This window comes from Borostomias antarcticus (genome assembly GCF_949987555.1).
Source record: "Borostomias antarcticus genome assembly, chromosome: 1".
Classification (NCBI taxonomy): Eukaryota; Metazoa; Chordata; class Actinopteri; order Stomiiformes; family Stomiidae; genus Borostomias; species Borostomias antarcticus.
In genome coordinates, this window is record NC_140234.1 from 32,225,797 (window position 1) to 32,252,709 (window position 26,913).

General features: G+C 42.5%; 1 protein-coding gene across 1 annotated transcript; it reads left to right on the forward strand.

Moving 5' to 3' along the window:
- On the forward strand, window positions 1–26,430 carry postnb (periostin, osteoblast specific factor b; the record flags this gene model as incomplete). The annotated part of the gene is made up of 18 exons (XM_084460680.1): window positions 1–119; window positions 1,452–1,550; window positions 4,580–4,644; window positions 5,300–5,457; window positions 5,551–5,715; window positions 5,801–5,947; window positions 6,157–6,298; window positions 7,829–8,041; window positions 8,159–8,293; window positions 9,336–9,484; window positions 10,081–10,217; window positions 10,510–10,643; window positions 10,794–10,924; window positions 11,583–11,685; window positions 12,251–12,318; window positions 12,715–12,760; window positions 15,460–15,513; window positions 26,234–26,430. The coding sequence occupies 18 exons, from the start codon at window positions 1–3 to the stop codon at window positions 26,428–26,430; spliced, it is 2,262 nt and encodes a 753-aa protein (XP_084316806.1).
- Window positions 26,431–26,913: the final 483 nt, after the last annotated feature.

Consider the following 26,913-nt stretch of genomic DNA (forward strand, 5'->3'; position numbering starts at 1 on the left):
ATGAAGCTCATTTTTGCAGCAGCCTTTTCACTCTTTGTGCTGTCTGCCTTTGACAGGGCTGACTCCTCGGCTTATGACAAAATCGTGTCCCACAGTCGCATCAGGGCAAGGAAGGAAGGGTAAGAACGCATTATTAGTGCGCTTGCTGAAAGTAGGCTCATTTGCATGCATTTGTTTTCTATGATCGCTACGATTTTAAAACCATTGAAGATAGAATGCCCTTTCTAGAAAACGTTATTGTGAAAGCAGATACAGTATGCTTCTTCCTAATCTTTTCACTTTGACACTGCTTACACTTTTTATACCACAGATGTTGAAAGGGGCCCGGAAATGAATGGATGCTTATGGGATACAGACTTTCATTAACCACTCACTAATTTCTTAAAATAGACACTTAATCTGAGCCTCGAAATTCTTTGAATGGCAAGCGTATTAATGCTATATAAAATCCCAGTGTCCTAGAGCATTTATGCTTTTCGTGAAAATCCCCCAAAATGAATGGATGTCTATGGGAGATATACTGTAGCCTATTGTTAAAGTGAAATTTCCATTACATCTTACTCACACTCATTAAGGCTACTTTCACCTCGATACCTTTTGTACCTTTTGAGCTAACCTTTGAAACTCAAAATGACTGTTAATCTATTGGAGACTAATTACCACTGTCTGTCTCTACTTTAACTACTTTTTTAAGCCAGTGATTCATTTGAAACATTGACAACAACAACAACAACACACTTATTTAAGTGTTATGCTCATATTTTGGTACCATTAATACGTAGGCTATGTTATGGAAGCTTTAAGACGCTCCTACAAACCACATGGAATTGCATGGGAGATACAGTATACAGTACAGAACTTCCTTTTATCTCTGTCATCTCTTCAGCTAGACCCTCCATTCAGAATGTAAAGTCTCTTTCTCAAGATCCTCCATCATCTTTCATACAGTATATCTTATTTCAATTCTTAATATTGCTTTCAGCAAGCACATACATTTGCCATTTTTTATTTTATAATTATTATATATTATTATTCGTATTATTATAATTATTATTATTATTATGATTATTATTATTAGTCGTAGTAGCAGTAGAAGAGGAAAAAGAAGAAGAAGAAGAAGAAGAAGAAGAAGTACTAGTGGTTGTTGTTATTTATATTATAGTTTTCTAGTTCTTGTTATTGAAGATCTGTCAATCACAAAGAAAAGCACATGGATCTAAGGTTTAGCTATTCCAAATGGGGGAAGTATAATTAAGGAGTAAATGATGCACAATGGATAATTCTTTGTCCACATATTTGTAAGTTTTATACATGTATGCATTGCAAAAGTTACTAATTGATACAAAGCTACAGTAATATCAATTACATGTTCCAATGCAAGCAAAATGTTTCAGTTAAATATGGTAATGTATTACACGCTTATTCTCCTCTGTGTTCCTGGTGCATATCAGGCCCAATCTCTGCGCCCTCCAGCAGGTCTTGGGGACCAAGAAGAAATACTTCAGCACATGCCGTAATTGGTACCAACGCGCCATCTGTGGAAAGAAAGCGTAAGTGTCATTTTATGGCCCCCCTCAGGAAAAGTTATTTCCTTGAGTTCAAAGATCTTCCACGCTCAAATTCAGAGGTGGGAAGTGAACTCCATGACCCAGAACAACATCTCCAGCATCTCATGGAAGGGTATGGATATCACTGCGTTTCCCTCTGTGTCTCGAAGCTTAGAGCGAGCAATTTACAAATGTAGAGATGGTTGTCAGTTCTTTGATCACTTAAAACAAAGTAGTCTGAAGGTTTTGGAGAAAATTCAGAACATATTGTATGACAAAAGATACTTGTTAGGGAGAGTAGATGAGAGGAGACAATGTAAGACCTTGAACACTGTAAGATTAAAAATTAATTCCCTCAATGCAACTCAATGTAACATAAGGTCATGGTTATTGGGGAGTCAGTGTGGTGGTCCTCGGATGCCACACTGATGGTGTGGAGCATATTTACGGTTTAAGTGGAAACTTCAGCCCAGCAATTTTGCACACATGTTCTCTCAGAAGATCACTTTGATGTTGTTCCAGCTCCCTCAGCACTTCTGTTCTCTGACATGAATCTGTGCCATGCCTAGTTTTCCAATCAGCATTTCCACAGCTTGTACTCTACTCAGGGTTTATGCTTGAGCTGCACTTTTGGAAGCCGAGTTCTACTGCTACTGTTGAATGAATGTGGTATGTTCTGAACTGCACAGACAGCACAAAGCCCATGCAAATATTCAATTACCTTTCCCAACGAGACGCTATTCCATTTCTAGTAACATTTTGTACCCCAAATTGCTAGGGCACCACAGAACTTATGGCGTTGGCAGAGGAGAAAGCCCAGCAGGCGTTTGAGGGAAGGGGGTGGCAGGACGGCGGGTTGGTGTTGAGGTGGTAGGCTCCATGGGGGGGGGGGGCGAGTGGCGAGAGGCCCCGTGGGATCCAGGGGAGAGACTGGAATGTTCTGGGCAGAGGGAGAGATGGGTAGGGCTGGGCACAAAGGAATAGTCATAGAACTAGGAACTCTGAACGCTAGGAATACTATGGATCATGGAACATTAGGAACACTGGAAAATCGTCTAGGTACAGTACAATATGTCACTACATTGCTTATGGCACGAGCTGGCAATGAATAGTCCAGACTGCGCCAGGTGTGGAGTGGGGCCGGGCCAGGTGCGCTACCGTTGCCGAGAGCGGCCCTCAGGGCATGGCGTGCGCCGAGAAGCCCGGGGAGAAAGAGTCAGAGGACGATCATGCCCTGCACTGCAGGGGGCATAGCAGTGGAAGGGGCCAAGACCAGAGAACAGAGGGAGGTAACCAGGGACCAGAACAGGAAGGGGACCAGCAGGGAGACCAGGGACCAGAACAGGAAGGGGACCAGCAGGGAGACCAGGGACTCAAACAGGAAGGGGTCCAGCAGGCAGACCAGGGACCAGAGGGGGGTAACCAGGGACCAGTCAGGGGAGGTGGGGGGGTCCATGCCAAGGGGGAGTGACAGGAGGCACAGAGCCAAGGACCCCGGGAGCAGAGCGGAGCAGGGTGCACAAAATGGTTCCAAAACTGAAAGTATATGAAATCTTTCTTTTACGACTCATGTTGAGTATCTCAACCAGGTTGGATATTTGTACAGTGTTCATGTTCTTTTCTTTTTGTTGTATTATTTTAATTTTGTTTCATCTATAGTGATATCTCTTTTGTTTAATTCACAGCGGTGTCTCTATCGTTGTATTCCATAGTATTCTGTCGCTTTCACAGGGACATTTTATGAACAGATATTTGGGTCTCAGGAAACTACCTTAACTACTACTATAAATAAGAAACACATCTAAAAACTGTGAGGATGTGAAATACTCCAAAGACAGGCCATAAACTCTTCTGCTTTATAGGGTGTTAAATAGAACAGGGGAAATGGGAGCTCAGGTGTCCTTCTCTGGAGGTTTCTCTCTGTAAAGGCAACCGCGCTGGAAGGACCGTTCTATATTTAACTATATTTAAACTCCCACCCTAATTTACTGCCTACTGTATGTGGATATGGTTGACTTTAATGGCTCTGTAAGAGTATGTTAGGGTCGATGGTTTTATTGTTACTTAATATGGTAATTAACAGGACTCAATTTAAAATATTTGGGGCCCTGCTCTTATGGAAAGTACTGCTGGGTACCTACTGCATACCTATACTGCAGCTCCCACTTGTTCAGACTTGAAGATCTTGAGACTTGAAGTATCGTTTCTCAGACCCAGTATCTACAGGATGGATTCCCTCATCTTCATGTTGATTTATGGTTACTTTTTTTGTCCAGTCCTGTTCCTTTTGACAGAGTTAAGATATGATCGCACACATGCAAATGAAGTGGCTTTCATAACTCATCTGCTTTAACGTACTGTACAGAACTCCATAGATGTTTAAGTCTGAAATAATACGAATTTGCTACAATCAAGTTAAAAGCCATGGACAGTTGTATTTTGCTATGACAGCGATTATATAAAAATATCTCTCATCCGTCCCAGTATTTTCTCTTTCTGGTTGTTCATCATAGGATGTTTTTCCATACAGTCTTATTAAACGCTGTGGCACCAGTTAAAAAGTTCCACATCCTGCCTAAGGTTTCCGACTACTCAAAGCTTTCATTGCCCTGCACCATTTCAAGACCCAGACATATTCTAGACTAGAGGTTAACCAAACTAAATTCTCAAACCAAGCTAATTGTTTAGGTTCAAAAGCCTTAATAGTTCATATCCCCCAGTGTAATGGCCACATAATCCTGGAGGCAGCATTTCCACTGGATCCCGGCCCAAACCATTGAACCACATGGCCTGTATGGCTAACGAAAGAGATGATGACCATGTGGAAATGTTAAAAACACAGAATCGAGACCCGGGCAATCCAACCATTTGTGATGAGTCAGGCTATTAAAACAAACAAGACGGTCTCCAAAATACATTTTCTGCAATGGTGTGTTGATAGATGGTGTGTTGATCGATTCGCAGTGCATGTGGTGGAGAGCTTGTTATCTGTGTGCCGGTGATTGGAGTGTGTCTCTGTGTTTGGCCTGCAGAGCGGTGCTGTATGAGTGCTGTCCTGGGTACATGAAGCTGGATGGTATGCGAGGTTGTCCTGCAGGTACAGTGCTGTTTGTGCTGATACACTTGTCACGTCCTGTAGGTTAATGTGTGCTCAGAAGGGTTTTTCCTGGCTCGGAATGGGTCTTTGGGGCGTACACAATTTTGGGGGGAAACCTCCATGTTATGCCGAGTAGTCTACCAGCATATATAGGCCTATAGTCTTTACTGTCGTTCTGACAGCTCACTTTACACAATCGTGGGAAATCTCCCGACATGACACAAAATGGATATGAAGCCAAAATGTTTAAGATACTGATAACCTGTCTATTAATTATCTCGATTACTAGTGGTCCAAACCATGGACAATGCAAGAAAGAGGGATGGGCTGCACTTGATACAAGCTATCAAACACATTTGGAGAGGATTTGAATTGCTATTTTTATTCAAAAACTTTAGCATTTTGGCATTGGTGATTTTCCTTTGGCTCTGGCTAGAATCTCTTTGGGGGGGTGCCAAAAAATCCTCCATGCAGGAAAAACCCTTCTCAGTGTACAAAGGTTAAATACTGTATGTGCATTTTCGGACCTCTCACACACAATACATTACTGATTTAGGAAATTCAACAATATGAATTGGATGTAGTTTGCTGCCTCACATTCCGATTCAGTTACTGAATGTGATGTAATGATGTTGGTGTCTTACTCTTTCCTTAGTGGCCCCTATTGACAATGTGTATGGGACTCTGGGATTGGTGAAGGCTTCTGCGACCCAACATTACTCTGACGTCTCCAAGCTGAGGCCTGAGATCGAGGGACCTGGATCCTACACCTTCTTTTCCCCGAGTAATGAGGCTTGGGATCTCCTGGATGAGGTAAGTGCAGCGCCAGGAGACACTCAGGCGTCCGTATTTCTCCCATGGAAAACATGTCACCTCACCTCCTTCCTCTACCTCATTACCTAACAGACAGTGAGGAGTGCGTTGGTCAGCAATGTAAACATTGAGCTGTACAATGCCCTGCACTACCACATGGCTAACGGACGTTTCCTAACCAAAGACCTGAGGAATGACATGACGGTCACCTCAATGTACAGCGATCTGGGCCTCTACATCAACCACTACTCCACTGGGGTGAGTCTAAGTGCAGTTATGATTACATATATTCAGAATGTACATATCGTTTGAAGTTATGTATTCAGTGCTGTATTGTGTGCAGGTGGTGACTGTGAACTGCGCCAGAATTATCAATGGTAACCAGGTGGCCACAAACGGCGTGGTGCATGTCATCGACCGTGTTATCAAAGCTGTCGGCACCACCATACAAGATTTCATTGAGGTGGATGATGACCTGACGTCACTGAGTGTAAGTTGTAATGATTATCTCATCTTTTCTTCTCTTCTCTTCTCTTCTCTTCTCTTCTCTTCTCTTCTCTTCTCTTCTCTTCTCTTCTCTTCTCTTCTCTTCTCTTCTCTTCTCTTCATTTCTCTTCTCTTCTCTTCATTTAATGGTCTTTTAATGTGCAGCTGAATGCTGTCTTAATACATTCTATTGTGTGTGACATCTCCCTTCAGGATGTGGCTCTTGCCTCTGGCTTGCTGGACAAGCTGGGCCAGCCAGGACATTACACCTTTTTTGCCCCAACAAACGAAGCCTTTGAGAAGCTGGATACAGGTGTACTAGAAAGACTTAAGAGTAACAAGGATGTCCTCCAAGGTATAGCAAACCACTGGCTAGACTCGCAATTCTATCACACCCTGGCAATGCTTTAGTTTAGTAAATAGGCTTTTTCACCTATACAAAACCAAAGTGTTAAGTACTGTACACGCTTAGAAATGCGTTACCAAGCCTGCGCAATGACCAAGCCCGCCAGTTAAGCTTAAGCGTTCTACTTGAGTAGTCAGCGCTAGGGTTAAGATTAGGGCTAGGGTTGGGTTTAGGTTTTAAACAACAAAAAGCACAACAACAACAAAAAATGTTGTACTTTTCTGAGGTCGAACGTGGGACATGTTGGTTATAAGCACAGATCCCAAACCGTGAGTGGGAAGCAGCCAGAAGTTTCCCTCCCTGCTAGCTCGTAGCAGGATTGTAGTGCAAAAATGCCTCAGGCTGTTTCCTACCCAAGGTTAAAGATGGAGAACAGGCTCCACAGTGCATACCAAGTCAAGCTCACATGAGAGATTTACTTTGAGAGGGAGTTAGAGGGAGGGAAAGGGAGACTTTATATTGATGACAGGAGATATCCTACCTGGGGTCATATTTAATAAGATGAAGGTACAGGAACAGTAACCCAGTGGTTCCAGTTGGCACGTTTGCTAGACTGAGTGAATCTAAAGCCCCAAATGTAAGTGTTTTCCCTATTCAACAGATGGGAGCACTACAGTCTGAGTTATGGATCTGTAACTCTCAGACATTTGGCAAACTGAACACTGACCGCTGTCGTGCAAGTGTGTAAAGACAAGAAAGGCTCTAGTTTCAAACGATGTATGAAATACTGAAATAAGACCATAGTGCTGGAAATTCATACAAAGCTCAGATCTCTCTGGTGATAAAGCATTTGGATTTGACAGTTTCATGTTAAAAAGTGTTCACTGTCACTTGTAGATCATGTCTGAGTGGCACAAAAGTACTTCTCAAGCAAAACAAAACATACTATAAGGCAAATACTGCAGTAATTTGTGTTTCTGAAAGCACGTCAACATTAAATTATGACCGATAGTGCCCAATGGCTTGAGGCAAGAAACAGCTGCCTCATTCAGACAGCTTGGCAAATTGGGGCAGTCACTCTGTAATAATAATAGCAGACTCTCTGAAAGCCCCTCAACATTAAATTATAAAAGATAGTGCCCAAAGGCATGAGGCAGGACGCAGCATCATTAACACAGCTGGGCAAATTGGCAGTCACCCAGTCTGTAACTTTTTCATAATTACCAAGCTGCCTGCCCTAACCTGAGAGATCAGACCAGTTCACAGAAACCAAATCAATCAAGCAATAAAATAAAAGTATGAGTCTCCCCTTACAAGGATCTATGGGACAAAAGCATAATCCCATGGATGGCACCTTCATATTCTGCTGCTGATTTGACTCCTCTCATATCACATTCATACTGTATCTGTTATAAATCCATCCAGTTCTTCTACATAATAGGCAGTCATAAAATAATTCCACTGTGTCATCACATCTTTTGGAACCTTTAAAACACGGAGTCAGACCATGGTTGAAATGACGCTCTGTCTTTCCTGCAGCCCTGCTGAACTTCCACCTCCTGAACTCTGTCCAGTGCTCAGAGGCCATCATGGCTGGCACCTCCTTTGAGACTCTGGAGGGTCACAATATTGTAGTTGGTTGCGATGGAGACAGCCTCACTGTTAATGGCGTCAAGATGGTGCTGAAAAAGGACATTATCACTACCAACGGTGTCATCCACCTCATCGACCAAGTGCTCATGCCTGACTCTGGTAGGGGACGCCATCTTTGTCCTCTTCTCACCAATCACGTGAAAATGATAAATCGGTGTACAAATGTGCTGGATGTAATGAAGGTGTTAAAAATGAGCATGTCCTGTTTCTGACTAGCCAAGCAGGTTATGGAGCTGGTTGGCAGTTCTCAGTCCACCTTCAGTGAAATGGTGGCTGAGCTGGGCCTGTCCGCTGCCATGAGACCGAAGGCAGAGTACACTCTCTTGGCTCCCATGAACACGGCCTTCACTGGTGAGTCACATATCCCTACCCCCAGAACATCGCTTTCTCTCCTCATACCGTATCTGGAACAAACTTACAGAAAACTGCAGGTCTGCTGCAACTCTCAGTTCTTTTAAATCAAGACTGAAGACTTCACCTTTTGCTGCTGCTTTTTATTAAATCAAATAATTATTCATTCATACACTGCCCTGTAACTTTCATACACTGCTCTGTAACTTTTATTCCTGTATTTAATCTTTCCTGCATTTTGTTTTAAATGTCCTTTTTTGCATTTCGTTTTATATGACCTTTTATGCATTGCACTTTATCTTGGTGCTTTTAATGTCTCATGTCAAGCACTTTGAATTGCCTTGTTGCTGAGATGTGCTATACAAATAAACTTGCCTTGCCTCTCCCCCCAAACAAGTGGGTAAATGCACAGTCTGTTGAAAACATTGCTCTGGTCTGTAAAACACTGGGCATTTTTCTTTCTGTCAGGCTGACTCACTAGTGTGCAATATTCTGTCCATAAGGGTCTCTTGTGGGCTGAGCACTGGGATATAGCATTGCGGAAGTAGCATGTCATGCCAAGCCTTCAGAATACACCATTAACTCTGCCCAGGGAATATTTCAGAATCTTAATCCAGTATTTTGTAATGAATTTCCATGTTGTTTATTTATGCGGAAAGCATTCTTCATTTGAGGGATACACTTACCCTCTGAGGAAAGATGCTGCATCCAGGGATACTTGTTAAATCCACTTATAAATTGTGCACTTGGAACCAAAATATGATTTGTTCATGGTCCATACACATCAATGTACTGTTTACTAGCAAACTGCTTAACAGTGGCAAGACTCTCCTCCAAGGATAGTGTTGTACTATATATCCTTGTCTATAGCAGGAACAAAATGTTCTGTGATGAGTCAGTCTGGGTGTCTATTGCAATTGATTTAATAAAAAGGTTGCATGACTATAGCTAAAAGTTTGTATGACTATGACAAAAATGTATCAAGATATTTGTTACTTTTAAATCTACAAATTCATAAAATGTATCTATTTTCCCATCACAGATGAGGTGATGTCGATGGACCATGCGCTCCTCAAGGTCATCCTGGAGAACCATGTTCTGAAGGAAAAGATCGTGCTAGGTCAACTGTACAACGGTCAGCAACTGGAGACCATCGGAGGGAAGTTCCTTAGGGTCTTTGTCTATCGCACCGTGAGTACAGCTCCATTCTCTCAGTAGCCTACACAATCCAACACGCTGACCTCTGTTCATTAGCGTAAGGGGTGGTGTTAACTCCCACGTTCGAGAGGGGCGGTCTTAACGCCCAAACGCTGCGACAAGACTGATTTAAGTAACCGACTCTCCTACAATTACATATCATAGAGTCTACCTTCATATTTTTTGCTTGTTATGTGCATATTTAGTTGTATTAAAACAACCACAAACCATCACTATGAATTCTGTGAAGTGTCGCCTTGAAAATATTGCTTGGCGATGCCTGGTCATTGTATGAGAATTCCATATTACTGTACCAACGTTACTGTACATAGGAGTTGGTGGAATGGAGGTTAATGGAGCCCCTCTCCAGGATTCCAAATTGCAGCGCTATTGTCAAAATTAGCAACCCAGTTTAAAACCGACACAGCTGTATTTGAAAACCGGAATTGTTTAGAGGACACTTTGAGCTACAAAGTAAACTAAAATGTTGTCACCAAACATTGTCTGGTTTTATACAGTTTTTGTGACATTGTCGCCTCAGAGTGGGTGTTAACGTAGCCCCTTCCGTTACCTATACCACGTGTCTGTAGGCTGTCTGCATTGAGAACGCCTGCCTGGTGAGGGGCAGTAAGGAGGGGAGCAACGGAGCCCTCCACCTTATGAAGATGCTAATGAAACCTGCAGAAGCCAGCATGTTCCAGATCCTTACTAACAATGGAGGCTTCAAGTAAGCTGTGGAAATGTACTTGTGGATTGGAGAATTGGCAACGAAGAACTTTACATTACATTGCATTACAGTCATTAAGAAGATGCTGTTATCCAAAGCAACTTACAATAATTGCATTTAATGTAGTCAATGTAATACTACTCACCAGAACTCACAAGTGCATCTCCTTTCTAAACATGTGACCAAGAGCATAATCTAGTGCTGAAGCCAAAGTACGAGAGTATCAAAATACCTGTACACTCCTACAGCCTGCCGTCAGTATTAGTTGTGACAAATCAAATGTTGTTTGCAGGATCTTCTTGTATCTGGTGGAGGCTGCAGGCTTGACTGACCTGCTGAAACAGGAAGGCGATTTTACCCTGTTCGCCCCCAGCGATGATGCCTTTGATGGCATGACCACCAGTGATCTAGACGTTTTTTTGATGGGTCAGTCTCTCAGACTGTGTCATTCTCTAACCATATCAGTCTCTGTGTTTCTGCTGTATGTCCTGAAGGTGGTGGGTCACATTTTAATATCTCAGATATGACCGCTGCATTATTGTTGTTCATGTCTCTTTTCGTTCATTTAATGAGCAGGTGACATGAATGCCCTGAGGACGGTCCTGCTGTATCATTTTAGTAAAGGTGTCTTCATCGGTGGAGGCCTGGAGACCAGAGTGACCAACCTCCTCAAGACTCTCATGGGCAGCAATCTCAGAGTGCTCTTTGTGAGTATTCCAAAGACAGGAACACAAGGCCCTGTCACTTGGAAGTACCCACAATTCCACATTGAAACCCATTGCTTTCTTTAACATGAACAAGTGCACAGTAAACATAAGACTCCCTTGATGCATCACCCTCTTGTAGCAATAATTATTTTCAAAATAAAAGTAATACATTTTATAAACATGTAAAATGTTTCATAAAGAATAAGTAATTAACTATGATGTGCACCTTTAAAACATGTTAAGTGGTAGTGTGCTATTTTGGACATTTAGCCCTATTTGTGGTCTGTCTACCATGAACCTGAAACATATCCCTTTAAACTAATGTACACCTTTAAACACGCTTTAAACCTATCCCTCCGTTTAGGCTTTTTTTTTTTTTACAATTGAAGTTTACCTAAACTAGCGGTACACTATAAGTAAAATATTGCTTGGTTTGAAATACAAGCAGCTATTGGAGCACATGTAGTTATCAAATGCCATGTAAGGACTTGGAAATTCTGTTGTAAAAACAATTTCTCATCAATCAATTTTTATTGCATGTAGAAAGAATCCTTTTGAGCAAAATAAATGATTGGCACTCCAGATTTTCTACATTTTATAACCAGTCACTGCCCCTCTTACTTTGTGTATTTTCTCTTCCCATATTCATCCCTTTTAGGCTAACAACACTGTGCAAGTGAATACTGTTGAGGTTCTTGAACATGATATCATGGCTACAAATGGAGTCATTCACTTCACCGAACGTCTTCTGTATCCTGCAGGTAAGAGTTAGTTCCTCAGTCCTCAGTTTTTCATAGGGCCACTCATGTCCCATTCCCCAGTTAAAGCTGCAGTATGTAAGATTTAAAAAATGGAAATGTTGCTATAAGTTATTACTATGATAAATCAAGAGGCATAAGTGATTGAGCAACTTTGTGAAAATCACATCTTTGTAGACTGCTGTTTGCAAAAATTAAAATAATTATAGTTATAATTTTATGTCAGGTTGACAGCAGAGCATTAAGAAAATAAATAAATAAATACTGTACATGAATAAAAAGCCTGGAGCGGGAGGCGAGGCCACACCTGGTTCTAAGTGTGTGGGTGTGCTGAGATCCAATCAGAAACACGGACCATTCTCCTACGGTCTTATGGGTACCCAAATCCACAAACTGTGAGGTTAAAGCAGACTGAATTTAACTTGGCAGATGGAATTTTCCTTCAGCGCAAGCTCGTAGTTGGCTAGCAGGCTCATAGCACCGAAGTTCCATACTGTTTTCATTGCCAGCGCTACAGTATAATTGGCATCTCAGTGTGGTTGTATACTTGTTGTGTACTTGTCTCTAGACCAGCCTGTTGGAAGCCAGGATCTCTTCGACCTCCTGAAGAGGCTCATCAATTATATAAATATCAAGGTAATAATCAGTGAATGTCCATATGTTTAAGCCACATACTGTAACATAACTATGGAGGATACTCCGAGAGGCAATTTTTATGAATATATCCATTAAGTACTTTGTATATAGCAGGTGCACACATTATTTATTAAAATTCAATTCAATTCCTTTTTTTCTATAGACCCAATTAAAATGTAATATACTGTAAAGTAGTCCAATCATAATGGGGAAAAGATATGCTCTTATGCAACCCCCAGGCAGCTAGTGAACCAACATGCTCACGGTTGCCCTTGCATGACTCAGACTAGTCTCGCAACACCAGACTAGATGAGCGCAGTGTTTAGAGACTGACTTGTGTGTCTAGTATCAGACAGACTTCATACAATACTGTAAATGCTTTCCTTTTATTTACAGTATGTGTCAGGATACAGTTATCGTGAAATTCCCCTCACATTCATGAGTAAGTACAGCAGTATACTTGTCCACATAACAGTATACAGTTTATTCATATTGTCTGGAGGTAAGTTGTGATTTTTCAATTGGCTACAACTATGTTTTGGTTTAGTTCCTAACACTTTATCTGTGCTGTTGTTATCCAGCGAGGACAACCACACATGTTGAAGAAGGTAGAGTAAAGGACAGCTAAGTATCATCACTGTGTGATATTCTCTCCAAATTACATGCAGTACAGTATTACAATTAGAACATGTCTTTATTCTGACTTGATGTAAGAGTTGGCATGCACAGGCAGGCTCCTGTATGATGGGACAAGGACTTATGACTGATTAAGAATGAACCATTATGATTATTCAGATACTGTAATCACATACACAGGCCCATATAAGATAACAAGCCATGTTGCATGTTCCTGGGATCATCTATCTTGGTTGCTTAGGCACATGCACATGTACTAGACATTCAGCCAAATGAATGATACTTGTACAGTACATAAAGTACTTTGTAGTACGTAATGCACTTTAAGCTTTAATGTCAATTGTACGCAAACAAGTTTATCTCCAGAAAGCCTTGGAGCATTTCACTCTGAGGATAGAAATGGAGACAGTGTGGACATAATCCTTTGAATATGAATTATACTGTATTTGCATTTGCCTGAATTCATTTCAAGCCCGTGAAAGGCTACTGATAATAATGCTTCAGTTTACCCTCCAGTCCTTTCTTCTTCTGTTTTCCCTGTGATGTGCTGAAATGTGTTGCCTTCTTTCTCTACCAAGTGTCCATCATCAAGAAAACAAGTTCCAAGTTTCAGTTAGTCCCAGGTAAAACAACTCATATAGACAGCCTTACTTGATGGCCATTACATCTTTGCAACTGGATACCTGTAACTACAGGTTAACATGTCAACCATTATGACGCAACGTTTGCATTGGTTAGTGAAGTTAATGGAACAGGCTGAGATTTTGGGAAATTAGCATATTTGCCATCTTCCCCAGAGTCACACAAGAAGATATTCCCTTCTCGTGTCTGTGTGTGCAGTAGTCAGTATTGACACGTGTGCCGTTAGCCTAGCTTAGCTTCAATCACTGGAAGTGGCTTTGAATCATTAGCCTCCAGTAGCTCCTTCAAAAGAGACGAAATACACTTTCCAGCAAAGCCAAAACCTTCACATTTACACATTGTGGCTTGTAGATGTGTGGAAATAACAATTTTAAATTAGGCATCGTAAGTTTCGAAGCAGATTTGAACTGTTTTCTTAACGATTTTGACGCTACGGCGATAGCGTCATAGCAGATCTATTTCCGGCCACCGTAGCAGTCCTGAAAACCGTCGTTGCTTAAAGGAGTAGTAGGGGAAATGCATGTTTAGCCCTGTTTTAAGGTTACTCATGATCATATACAATGGTTCAGATCAAAACGTTGACAAAACTAGCACTTTTGAGAAAGTCTGATAATTGCTCTACCACCGTTTTGGTCATACAATGGATGTGAATGGGCACCTTGAAAAATCATTCAAAAAACATGTCAATTTCAAAGACAAGAAACTCACCGAGGCGTTCTGACATATAATTCGCCATAAAGTGAGATTCTAGTTCACCTGGAAAGGCTTTTTTAAATATTTAGCATAGAACTATTTAGTCGCAGCACATACGTGTGTAAACTTCCGCAAACGAGGTAGCCTAGCAACATAAACAATAACAATAGCTACCGTAAGTAGTTCCGCTTCCTGAATCCCCTCTGCGGATTGATCTACACATCTACAACGGTCGCTTCAATACAAGTCAATGGATTTCATAAAGTGATCAATAAAACCCTACAGGATTCATACTTTGGGGCGAATTTGATGTCAGAACACCAACGCTAGTAGAGCAATTAGACTTTGTCACCAAACATTAGTAGAGCAATTATCAGACTTTCTCAAAAGTGCTTAAAACAGGGCTAAACATGCATTTTCCCTTTACTATTCCTTTAAAGTCCCTAGTGATTGCACACGGCATCTCAAAAGCCCCGTTGTAACTTCCGTCAACAGATGTGGAATTTAAAAAATATATTTCTACACGTCTACAAGTCACAACATGTAAATATGAAAGTTTTGGAGTTGTTGGAAAGTGTATTTGGTCACTTTTGAGGGAGCTAGGCTAATGGTTCAAAGCCACTTCCAGTGATTGCAGCTAAGCTAGGCTAACAGTGCATGTCTCAATGCTACAGTATACTGCACGCACAGACACGAGAAGGGAATATCTTCTTGTCTGACTCTGGGGAAGATGGTTAATAAGTTAATTTCCCCAAATATTGGCCTGTTCCTTTAATGTACTCATGGATTGGTTGTAGATGGTAGGCAGCCAATGGCCCTTGTATCTTGTTGTCACCCAGTAAAAGAAAAGAATGTCCAAAAACCCCTAAACCCCTGACTTGGACAAGTAACAGCAATTACACACATTCTACACACGGACCAGATACAACATAAAGCAATGTTTTTTTAATATTTTGCTATTTAGAAATGTCAAGTACTGTAGAACTATAATTTCCTAGAATATCAAATCAAATACACCCTCAGAGTAGAAAGATGTGAAAGAACTTTGAGGGAAGCTCACATATAACCACCCTATAGTACACTGTATGGCTCCAACAGCATTCCTGCTGGAAACTATATACTGTAAGTAGAGCTGTCCTTATTGGATCTACTGGATACTCTCATCCACAGGTCCACAGGTTTCTAAGTTTCACTTTTTTGAGACGAAACCAGTCATAGCTTACGGTAAGAACCACATCAACTTTGTTACATGGATTGCAGTGGATTTTTAATTGACTTTACTTGCAACTTTATTAATGTGCATCTGTCTACAGAGGAGACAGTGAGACGAGTACCTGGTAGAAGAATTCCAGGTAAATGATAATAATCTGCAAAGTACTATTCATCTTTGGCCCAATTCACACCAACCCAACATTTGGTGAAAAACAGTGGTCCGACCAGCGACACGCCTCAGTTTGGTGTGAACACCTTGTCGGTCGATGTTTGAGCTGAATGGAAGAGGTTGGACTCACTTTTTGTCCTCAATAGGCTATGTACAATTTATAGTTGAGCCAGTCAGAGTGCTGCTCCAGAATCAGTTGAAGTATCCTAGTTACGTAAATCATTAAACGTATTTAGGCTCCTAAGCTCATGTCATGTCATTCACTTTGAGCACCGCCTCAGTTTAAATGTGAGCTTGCTGCAGTCTCTTTGGGCAGAAGGCAGGTCTGAATTGAAAGGAATATCCCCTCATGATAAGTGTGGTTAGGAACGCTGACTGTTGGGTTGGTATGAATTGGGCTTTACTGAAGTTCTGTATTCACAGTCTACCAGTGATTGCATAAACTTTCTTCTACCTTTGTTTCTAGCGGGGCAGAGGAGGAGGACAAACTCCTAAGAAGAGACGTATCTAGCGCATGCTAGATACACCAGAATACTGAAGATACTGTATGGCAAAAGTAAAGAAAGAAACATCCCAGACAATGTTATGTTTATGTTTATTTTGGATCCCTATTATCTGTTGCAGAACAACAGCTAATGTTCCTGGGGTCCACAATAGACAATGGCAGTGGTCCCATATATTAGGTCTACATTAAAAAATGATTGAGGAATGTTTGATATAGTAGCCTATGTGGTTGAAATTAGTGGAATAAAGCAATATCAAAAACAATTTAATTGTGCTTATAAACCTATGAGCAAAAATAAATGGATTAAAATGTATAGTGGGGACAAATATGATAAAAGTCACCCTTTAATGTAAATAGCGTAAACCTATTTGTTGATTTTTGCAGAACATTGGAGATGAGCGGTAAATCTGATCTTTAAACCAAGCTAGAGGCCTTGCCAGGGGTTGATTCAAGATGAAAACAATACTTTTTGTCAGCATGGTAATATTTTTGTGGTGCTCTCGAAAACAAAAATCTAAATTATAGGCTAAGTATTTTCTATTTTCATGTCCATGTATCTTTGTATAATTTCACCCAAAAGTTGGCTTTTAATGTTGATAGTTACTTAACTGTACAGTTGTTAGGTGTTCACAACCAACTGTATTTTTCATTAGAAGTATCCAGATATCCATGACATATGTAGCTCCCAAGTGAGTTTATAATCATTCAGGTGTGTATTATTTTTCAATAAATACACACCTCTGCTATTTGCCTTGTTACCGTTCGAAATCAAGACCCTCATACAGTAATAATTAATTAGCCAACTTCTGTCCTTGTGTAATGGTTGAACTAGAGAGCTACAGTCATTCCCCACAGAATTACATTGTCTTGGTATTCTTGAATGCGCCGTTTTGATGGTGTTTCTGAAATGTTTCATTTTCTGAGTCTGCCATCCTACCAATCATTTGCTTTGCCGATTGCGAAACCTGATGAGACATACGGCCAGCAACGGCGTGGACCAGAGCAGAGGGATGGTTTGCGTTATGTGGGTTGTCTCGTGGGTGTTGCTGGATAGACAACAGACATTGAGATGAACCGATGAATATGTGCTGGGAGACTCTGTTGCTCCCCATACTTTTGTAGCGCTGGTTTGCCAGACTCTCCTCGCATTGTATCATCTCTGAGTGTGAAATTCATCACAGTTCAAAATGTTCATCGCTTCAACTGGGGGGGCCACTACTTTTACCATACATTTTGAATGTTTTGAGCCTTATTGCCCTTTTAAATAAACGTATTTTCGATTTTCATCCCAATTTGGTAGCCAACTGACCTGGCATATTGTCTAATACCACTACTTACTGTTGAATATTCGTTGCATAACTGCTGGTCGACAATACGAAAGAAATACAACTAATTGACTCTTGGCTCGTGACCGTGATCCCACTCCAGAGCGCGACGAATCTTCAAGCTGAAAGTAAACGAGCAACCCTCAGAGAGCTCCCAATGTGCCGCTCCATGTGGGATCTGGGCATACTCGGATCTGACAAGACCAAAGCAGGAACCCGGGTACACAGTGGGCAACTGCATCGAAATAAAATGGTCGGGTATGGATTTCACATAGGCCTACTCGGAATTTGCTTAGGTTCCCGGGCCTTGTTGATGAGGCCAGCGGCAGTCAGGAAGAATATTGTTTTGTGCATAGCGGTTTTGGTCCTGATGGATTGCAGCCTCCTGTCAGAGGGGAGTGGTTGAAAGAGTTTGTGTCCAAAGTGGGAGGGGTCGGCCACAATCTTTCTTGCCCGCTTCATACTAGGCTACTGTTCTCAAAAGAACGACTCATTAGACCGTTAGGCTACACTACCGCAGACCCCCCATCTTTTAACAGTGTAGTGACTGGTTTGATTTGGAGCCTGCTTCGAAGTAACACCTGTGGTAATCGGGGTAGGCCTATTTGAGGCTTAATGGTGCATTCGTTTGTGGTCGGAGGTGGCAAGTCGCAAGTGGCAAAATACCTACCTCCGACCTGTGTGCATTCGAGCTATATACCATTATATCACAGTTACCTAGTTATATCTAGTGCATTCGAGCAACTGGGGGCTGAGAAACATATCCGAATTTGCGACGAGGAAGTGCGAGTTCATGCGGTGTTTTATTTAATAATTCCTAGAAGAAAGTCGCAATTTGCCACCTCCCAGTTATAAACGAATGCACCATAAGTCCTAATTGTTTTTGCCGAATCACTCTTAGTCGCACAGAAATGGAAAAAGCATTCTGTCCCATTTTGGTTCACATAATTGGTCATAGTGTTCACCTATTCAATTATGTATGTCAAAAAAATTACAATATTCTACTTTTGTTGTAATCTTATATCAAAGTATATAATTTCTTACTTACTGGAAAACGGTAGGTCACGTGCAATTACAACACCAGGTACCTTAGATTTTAGGCCAATAATCTCACGACATCCACCCTGTCAATCAAAACGTCAACTACTCTGCAGCCTCAAGTGTTAAATATCCCGCCTGCTCGATAACGTTCCAATGAAATTCATCTAAACGTATGTCCCGCCCTTGCAGCCCGTTTCAGGCGGAAATATGTCACTTTGACTGCTCGGAAAAGTGAAGCCCTATAGGACCGCGCCATCTTTCAAAAAAACGCGTCATTGATACCTTTGACATGGCAGTCAAAGGTATCAATGACGCGTTCTTGTAGACCACGAACAGATTGCGTTCATGTGAAATGCAAATGCGTGTTCATGGCTCTCCCCGCTCTGAGTTAGCAATGAAAAGCGGCTTGCTTATTAATCTATTTTCGTCAAATATATCCGTTGGAAAACTTCTTTTTTTTAAATCCAGGCATCTTAGTTTTAACAGTATAATTGTGACTGAACATGGTTTGACTGAACAATCTGTTCATGGACTACAAGAACACGTCATTGATACCTTTGACTGCCATGTCAAAGGTATCAATGACGCGTTTTTTTCAAAGATGGTGCAGTCCTATAGGGCTTCACTTTAGATTTCAAATCCTGGGGGCCTGCTTTCGGTGTATCTTTAAGTTCAAAGCCTCTCTCTGTCTGAGCCAATCCAAGTTCTGCAAATTGCATTACTTTTTACGAGCGCTTTCTTGGAAGAAAGCTTACATGATATTGCCAAGGAGGTTATAACTCATTCAACCCTTTGAGTTATTCTTCTGGAACCAAATGTGGGACAGACAGTCAGTGTTATGTTAGTCAGTTGTACAAATGGTTACATAATCAGAATTCATCTATTGCCATGCAGTTTTTCAACGTACTAAGAATTTGCTTTCAGTCGTGCATAACATTGAGACAACATTGGACAGGGTGCAGGAATGAGACAGGACATTGCAAAGAGCCAGTGCAAAATGCTTGTGCAAAAAAGGGTAAGCTAAGAAAAAGAAAAATGTACAAAAAGTAGTGCAGTCAGTGTATATACAGTGCGTGAGCTTAGTGTAATGTGTAAGTGAGTGTGTGTATGTGTATATGTGTGTGCAGCGTGATGTGAGTGCGATGTGTACAGTATACAGTATATACAGTAGCCTACATTCGGGTCATGTGCAAGTGTGTGTATGTGTATATGTGTGTGCGGCGTGATACAGTATGTGAGTGTGGTGCGCCCTATACAGTACATTCAGGTCATGTCTATCAACGGTGTCTCTCAGCGGTGGTGGGGTCTGTGGTGGGCGGGGGTGGAGCGGGGTCAGAGGGGGACACAAGCCTTGTTGAAGAGGCTGATGGCCGTGGGGAAGAAGCTGCCTCTGTGGCGTGCAGACATTGATGGATGGCAGCCTCCTGCCTGAGGGGAGTAGCACAAAGAGATTGTGGCCGCGGTGAGAGGCGTCAGCCGTGATCTTCCTGGCCCGGTCTTCAGGGTCCTGGAGTTGTTCAGGACCAGGAGGGAGGGCAGGTTGCAGCCGATCACCTTCTCGGCGGATCGGATGATGCGCTGCAGTTTGGCCCTGTCTTTGGCTGTAGTGGCGGAGTACCAGATGGTGATGGAGGAGGTGAGGATGGACTCAATGACGGAGGATCATATTCTTTGGTAGTCCAAATTTCTTCAGCTGCCTCAGGAAGTACATCCTCTGCTGTGCCTTCTTTGCGAGGGAGCTGGTGTTTAGTTCCCATTTGAGGTCCTGAGAGATAGTGGTGCCCAGGAAGCGGAAGGAGTCAATAGTGGTCACTGGGGTGTCATTCAGTGTGATGGGGGAAGGGAGGGGGGCTGATTTCTTTCTAAAGTCTACAATCATCTCCACTGTGTTGAGATCTCCCTCAGAGATCAATCTGATGAGGGTGGTGTCGTCCTCAAACTTCAGGAGCCTAACAGACTGGTGGCTAATCCACTCTACTGTTGGTGTACAGGGAGAAGAGTAGGGGGGAAAGGACGTAGCCTTTGGGGGAGCCGGTGCTGATGGACCTTGACCTTTGGGTAGATTTTATTAAGCCATATAGTTATAACACTCATCAGTTTAGGCATCTATTATATTGTGTGTTGGTTCAATAATGCCCAGTCTGGATTGTTGAAGAAATTGAATGGCAGTCTATGGGGGATCATGGGGGAAGTATGTTCCGAAAAAAGTAAACTTAAAAAAAAAACGAATAATTTTTTCTTTTTTGCAGCAACGGCCTCGTGGTGAAGGGGGCACACACTGTAGTGCAGTAAGTTGCAGGTTGATGCTCTCCTGGGACACACATACAGCTGGTCACAGCACAATGCTACCTCAGCACTGGCCAGTTGGAACAGAGTAGGAGTAAAGTGCCTTGCTCAAGAGCACAATGGTGAAACCAGTAACCGTCTACAACAAATTTCTCTGATTGACCCGGGATTCGAACCAGGCCCTCTCCTTTGACCTCTAGACTTCGTATTAAAGGTGCATGCCAAGATTTTTAACACTTTCAACATTTTGTCTTCGCACTTGTTTCTGACACGTATGGGGAGAAATCATGTTATCTCTGGTTAGCATTTGCTGCCTTGGAAAATATGGAGTGGACCACCCCAAGTTCTCCCACACAACTTCCCTCCTCCGTTCCCTACACTGGCTCCCTGTAGCGGCTCGCATCCAGTTTAAAACTCTGGCGCTAACCTACAGGGCAATGAAAGGAACATGTTACGGCTCGCATGCCCTCGCCTCCACAACCGCCTCCCTCTCTCCCCTCTGGGCCCGCTGCGCGCTCGGGGCGTCCTACGCGCTCTACCGCACGTCGCATCGGCCCAGGCATGCGACGCTCTGGCTCTCCGGAGTTTCCCCCCACTACCGGGCGTTCCCCGTCTCCGGCCAGCTCCGCGGACTCGGCAGTCTCCTCCCACTCCGGTGACGAAGAGTCGGATCCCGACATGCCCAGCACATCGGCCCGTGCGCAACGACAAGAACGGCGCGCTCGTCTCCGACGATGACGCGGGCGCGGCTCTACTCACCGGTTTCCCATTCATCATCACCACACCTGTCCCTCGTTCTGCAATCACCTTCAACCCCTTCAAGAACCTGGTCTACACTCCACTCATCGCCAGCTCTTACCATAACATATGTGGTAAAGTATAGCCTAGCCTACGATTATACTTACCTGTGTTTTTGTAGTGCTTTCTCGTTCCCTTCTCGTGATTACTATCACTCACCCTGCCTCTCCTCCTCGTCTCTCCAGTATCCCGGACCCCCTCTGCTGTGTTATACCAGCCAGCAGAGCCCTCACCCTGCTCCACCTCCGGATCCCTCTGGCTCCCTTGAGCCAAGAACATTTTTATTATTTAGTGGCAGTTTGGTGGCTCCTATTTTTTCTCTCCCCTTATATTTTGTGGCATCCCTTTTTGTGGCTCCCCCTTTGTGTTACCTTATTAAATCGCCCCTCCGGGCTTAACCGTTCCTTGCCTCCTCCATTCCTGTTGCGCCTGGGTCCCACACCGAACCATCACAGAACAGCCCCCTCCTACCTCCAGGCCATGGTCAAACCCTACACCCCCTCCCGACCGCTACGCTCTGCTACCTCGGGGCGACTGGTTGCCCCGTCACTCCGAGGCCCCTGCGGTCGATCGACACGGTCACGGCTCTTCTCTGTCCTGGCCCCGCAGTGGTGGAATGAACTGCCCACTGATGTCAGGACAGCAGAGTCGCTGCCCATCTTTCGTCGCAGGCTCAAAACTCATCTCTCCAAGAAGTACTACAACAATCCTCCCTCCTAAGCACTTATTGTATTGCACTGTACTTTAGATTGCTATTCTTGCACTTTGCCTTCAGCACTAGATTATGCTCTTAGTCACTTGTTTTAGAAAGAAGATGCACTTGTGAGTTCTGGCAAGTAGTAGTATACTCGCTTTTCCTATGTTAAATGCAATTATTGTTAGTCGCTTTGGATAAAAGCGTCTGCTAAATGACTAATGTATGTAATGTAATGAGTGATGGATTATTGCATCAAACCTTCCTCAAAATGACATTCAAATGGTTTGCTTCCCCCACAACATGAATATAGTAGTCTATTTGGTATTGTTGAAGTCTGAAAGCAGCCTAAATATCCATACTAAAACAAGAGCAAGTATATCCAGTGGGCAGTAGACTAACTGTGTTTTGAGAACAGATGTGCATGGCTCATCATTCCTGCTTAGCTGCATCTGACGTCAACACTCTGGCCAATACTGTTCTCATAATAAAGTTATTGATTTTGTAATTGACCTAGACTGGGAGAACATCTGTTTTATATTGCATTTGCAGTGTTTTTCATACACAACGATTATATTAGGCTATATAATGCAATATGTGCTGACATGGAGATGCATATCGTCGCTGTTAGATGAAAACCATGGAACTCCATTTCAGATACTTTTTTTTAAACATCAGTTGAAAGCTGGGACTACCCTTTACAGCCTCTGGGACCTATTAAATGTCTTCTAAACATCATATGTGATTTTATGTTCAAAAACATAGATATTGGAATCTTCTTTTCGACATTCTGAAAACTTGGCATTTTGGAGATAAGTGTGTTTCATCTGACAGTGACGATATAGAGCCAAGGCCAAACACACCAGAGTGGCTGGTCAGAGAGGATGTCATTCAGTGGAAACCTGGCCCATGGAAACACAGGAAATTCCATCTACGTGGCGATAGTTTCTATGTACAATCTTTGTAGAATAACGTTCAAAATATAGACATTTTAAGGAGCTGAAGAACCTTTTTACCTATAAGTGTGTTTTGTATGATTGTTTGGTTTTACATCTGTTTTTATTCATATACTGATATTGTTATTTTGTATTGTAATTGCAGTGCTCATTTGTAAGAGACCTAGGTCGCAGTGATTCCGACATCTCCAGACGGAGAAAATGTGAAAATGTTAGTTGAACTGATGGATTGTACACTCAGAAAAGAAAATGAGCACTCTCAACATCATCAGTAGGCTACACTGTATGTCTCAGTGTTGTCTCAGTGCCGTAGGCTATGTCTCAGTGTCTCACAGGGAAAAGGAGGGCAGTCTAACACCTTACTGTACAAGGATGGGATGAGAAGTGAAGCAGGGCTTGCTGGTGCTCAGTGAATTATCAGGCTTGATATTGGACAGTGTATGTTGGGATATTGAAATCCTAATACCGGTCAAGCTCCTGAGTACTCTCCAGGCTGCTGGTGATCTGGACCAATCATTCTCTCTTCTTTCTCTCAAAGTTGTTTTTATACAAAACAAAAAACAACACAAACAACTTTCATTGTCATACAGTGGTTGCACAGCACACGGTGATGGGGCGTCAACACCGAAACACACACACACACACACACACAGAGTGACAGGAGTGTCCACTGATGAAATTCTCCTCTGCTCTTAACCCATCACGTTGTCCTTCCCCCAAGGGCAGCCGGGAGCAGACAGCAGGCAGCATGCAGGGGACGCGCCACGGGGACCAACCAAGCGCTCCTGTCCGTCTTCGTCAGGGACAGACTGTTAGCGATCCGTTGTTCTGCATGTTTTTTCGATATGGGTTCTTTTTGGAAGGAAACCATTGGGAACACGGGGAGAACATGCAAACTCCACACAGAAAGGCCCAGGACCTTCTTGCTGTGAGGTGACAGTACTACAGTACTATGGGTCCTGCACCACCGTGCTGCACGTGAGCGGTTTTGGGGTTCAGTGTCTCGCTCAAGACACATGAACTCCAGGAGCTGGGATGGAATCGGGGACGTTGTGATCCTGAGCCTGCCGCTCTTCTATTCTATCCAGTGGGAAACTATTTTAGGAATTTTACGTCTAAAGTTGATAATTTTTCCATGTCTGAAGAATAGGGTTGCAAAGGGGTGGATAATGTTCTGAAATTTAGAATGGGAAGTTAAGCTCAGGAATTTGGGGAAAAAAGGGAACTTTTTATAAATTTTATGAAATTTGTTTTAGGATTTTTTCCCCATTTTCACCCAATTTTGTAACAAATTGACCATGACCTAGCGTCCAACTGCCGCCTATTAACTGTTACAGGGGGTGGTCTGCGATGCGAAGGGGAGAGACAACTTCTTGGTGTCCGTAAGGGGAGAGACAACTTACGGTGTCCGTAATTCTGACACCAGACAGGGTTGCTGTGGTGCAACGAACTTTCAAGCTGAGATTAAACTAACCACCCTTAGGGAGCGGTGGCCCAATAGGCCACTCCCTCTGGGATCCGGCCATACTTGGATCTGGCAAGACCACCAGTTCCCAGTGGGCAGCTGCACTGGAACACGATGCATTAGATGTAGTTGGGGAAAAAACAACATAAAATGCAATTCTAGATCTTGCAGCATGATTTTGGTTAAAACAACCTGATTTAGTGCAAATCCAGTTGAATTTCAACCCTGCAATGTGCATTCCTCCATCACAGGCACAGATAATTCCTAGCATCTTACACACTACAACAGGGCTGTAGAGCACTTCTCCGCAATTAGAGTCAAATGTCAATATAAATGTCAAAATGTCAACATAAAATGTGTATTAGAAATACTTGTCTGCGTGTCTGCTTATGACAAAACAAATTGTTTAAATATGTATGTCTGTATATGACCAGGTTATTACAATTGGTATAAATAGCCCCCAAATTTCCAGTTTATTCCTGTTAATTTTCATAAATTCCCATTAATTCCCACGGAAAGTTTCCAATGTTGCAACCCTACTGAAGAACTGAAGAACATACATATTTAGACACAGCAGAAATGATCATAGTGAAACATTAGTGTGATGCATCTACAGTACTATATAAACAATAATGTATACAGTATAATCACCTTGTCTGGTGTCAGTGCCATCTTGCGTCTGTTATGTTTGCAGCTGATCTGACAGATTGATGTATAAACTAATATCTAATAGATGCCGTCTCTGACCTCTCATAATACATTTACAATGGAGCAAAAGTTACATACAACTTACGAGACACATTATAATGAGACCACAGTCTCTCTCTCTCTCTCCAGGGGATGGATCAAATGCAGAAAACTAATTTCACCACCTTCAGGTCAGGTGTGTGACAATCATTGGGACTTTAACCTTCCAACAGAGCAACCCTAAGCACACAGCCAAGACAACGGAGTGTCCTTGAGTGGCCCAGCTAGAGCCCAGACTTAAACCCAATTGAACATCTCTGGAGAGATCTGAAAATGACTGTGCACCGACGCTCCTCATCCAGCCTGATAGAGCTTGAGAGGATCTGGAAAGAATAGGAGAAACTGCCCAAATAGGTCTGCCAAGCTTGTGACATCATACTCAAGACGACTTGAGGCTGCAATTGCTGCCAAAGGTGCTTCAACAAGGTATTGAGTAAAGGTTGTACATACAATACATACAGTATGCACACATAATATTTGAGTGTTTTATTTTTAATAAATTTGGAAAAATGTCAAAACTTTTTTCACTTTATGATTATGGGGTATTCTGTGTAGAATTTTGATTTTTTTTTAATCAATTTTGAAATAAGGCTGTAACATAAAATGTGGAAAAAGTGAAGGGATACAGTATATGCTGCCACCGCATTCGAACAGAATGTTCCGCTTCATCATTGGGGTTGCACTCTGCTAGCATAAGCTGGCCACGTGGACGTGTATGAACTTTGCAATAAATACCTCCAATGTAGGTGGCGATGCATACCAGCGCTTCAACGTTTATGGAATCAAATCCATCTTCATCACCTGGAACTTCCCGAATTCAAGGGGCGGGCTAGGTGTAAATATGCTCCTACAGCACTTTGCAGGCACCTTTGCGCCTTGCCTGGAGGGTCCTGGCCTCAAGGGATTTCCTAAAGGGATCAAATCCGCCCGCCTGAGAATTTAGACAGGCAGAAATGAACCTTTCTTCTCTCACAAAAGTAAACTCAGTATTGTGGCTGTCTGCCATAGAGCAGACTGCACTTCATTTTATTAAGATGACAGTTTCAGCACACATCAGTGCATTCTCTACCTGAAAGCAGGCGGACCCTCTTTGAGGTCACATACATTAAATCATCTCCCACATAATCACTCACTAAAATTGAATATTCTGGTGCACCTAGGGGAATCCAGGTGTCTAAGGTGAACATGTTGGTTATGGGTTTATATACTTATAGTATGGCATGGTAGCCTAGGAAAAACAACTGAAGAACAGCACTCTCTCCTAGTGTTGCAAATTTCCAGGAATTTTCAAAAGGAAACTTTCCATGGGAATTGTATGGAAATGTATAACCATTTACTGTTACATATACTGTAAGTAAAATTAATTTTCAAACCTTATCAAAAATGATTATGAGCTTTATCTGGTTGCTGTGTGAACTTTTTAGCA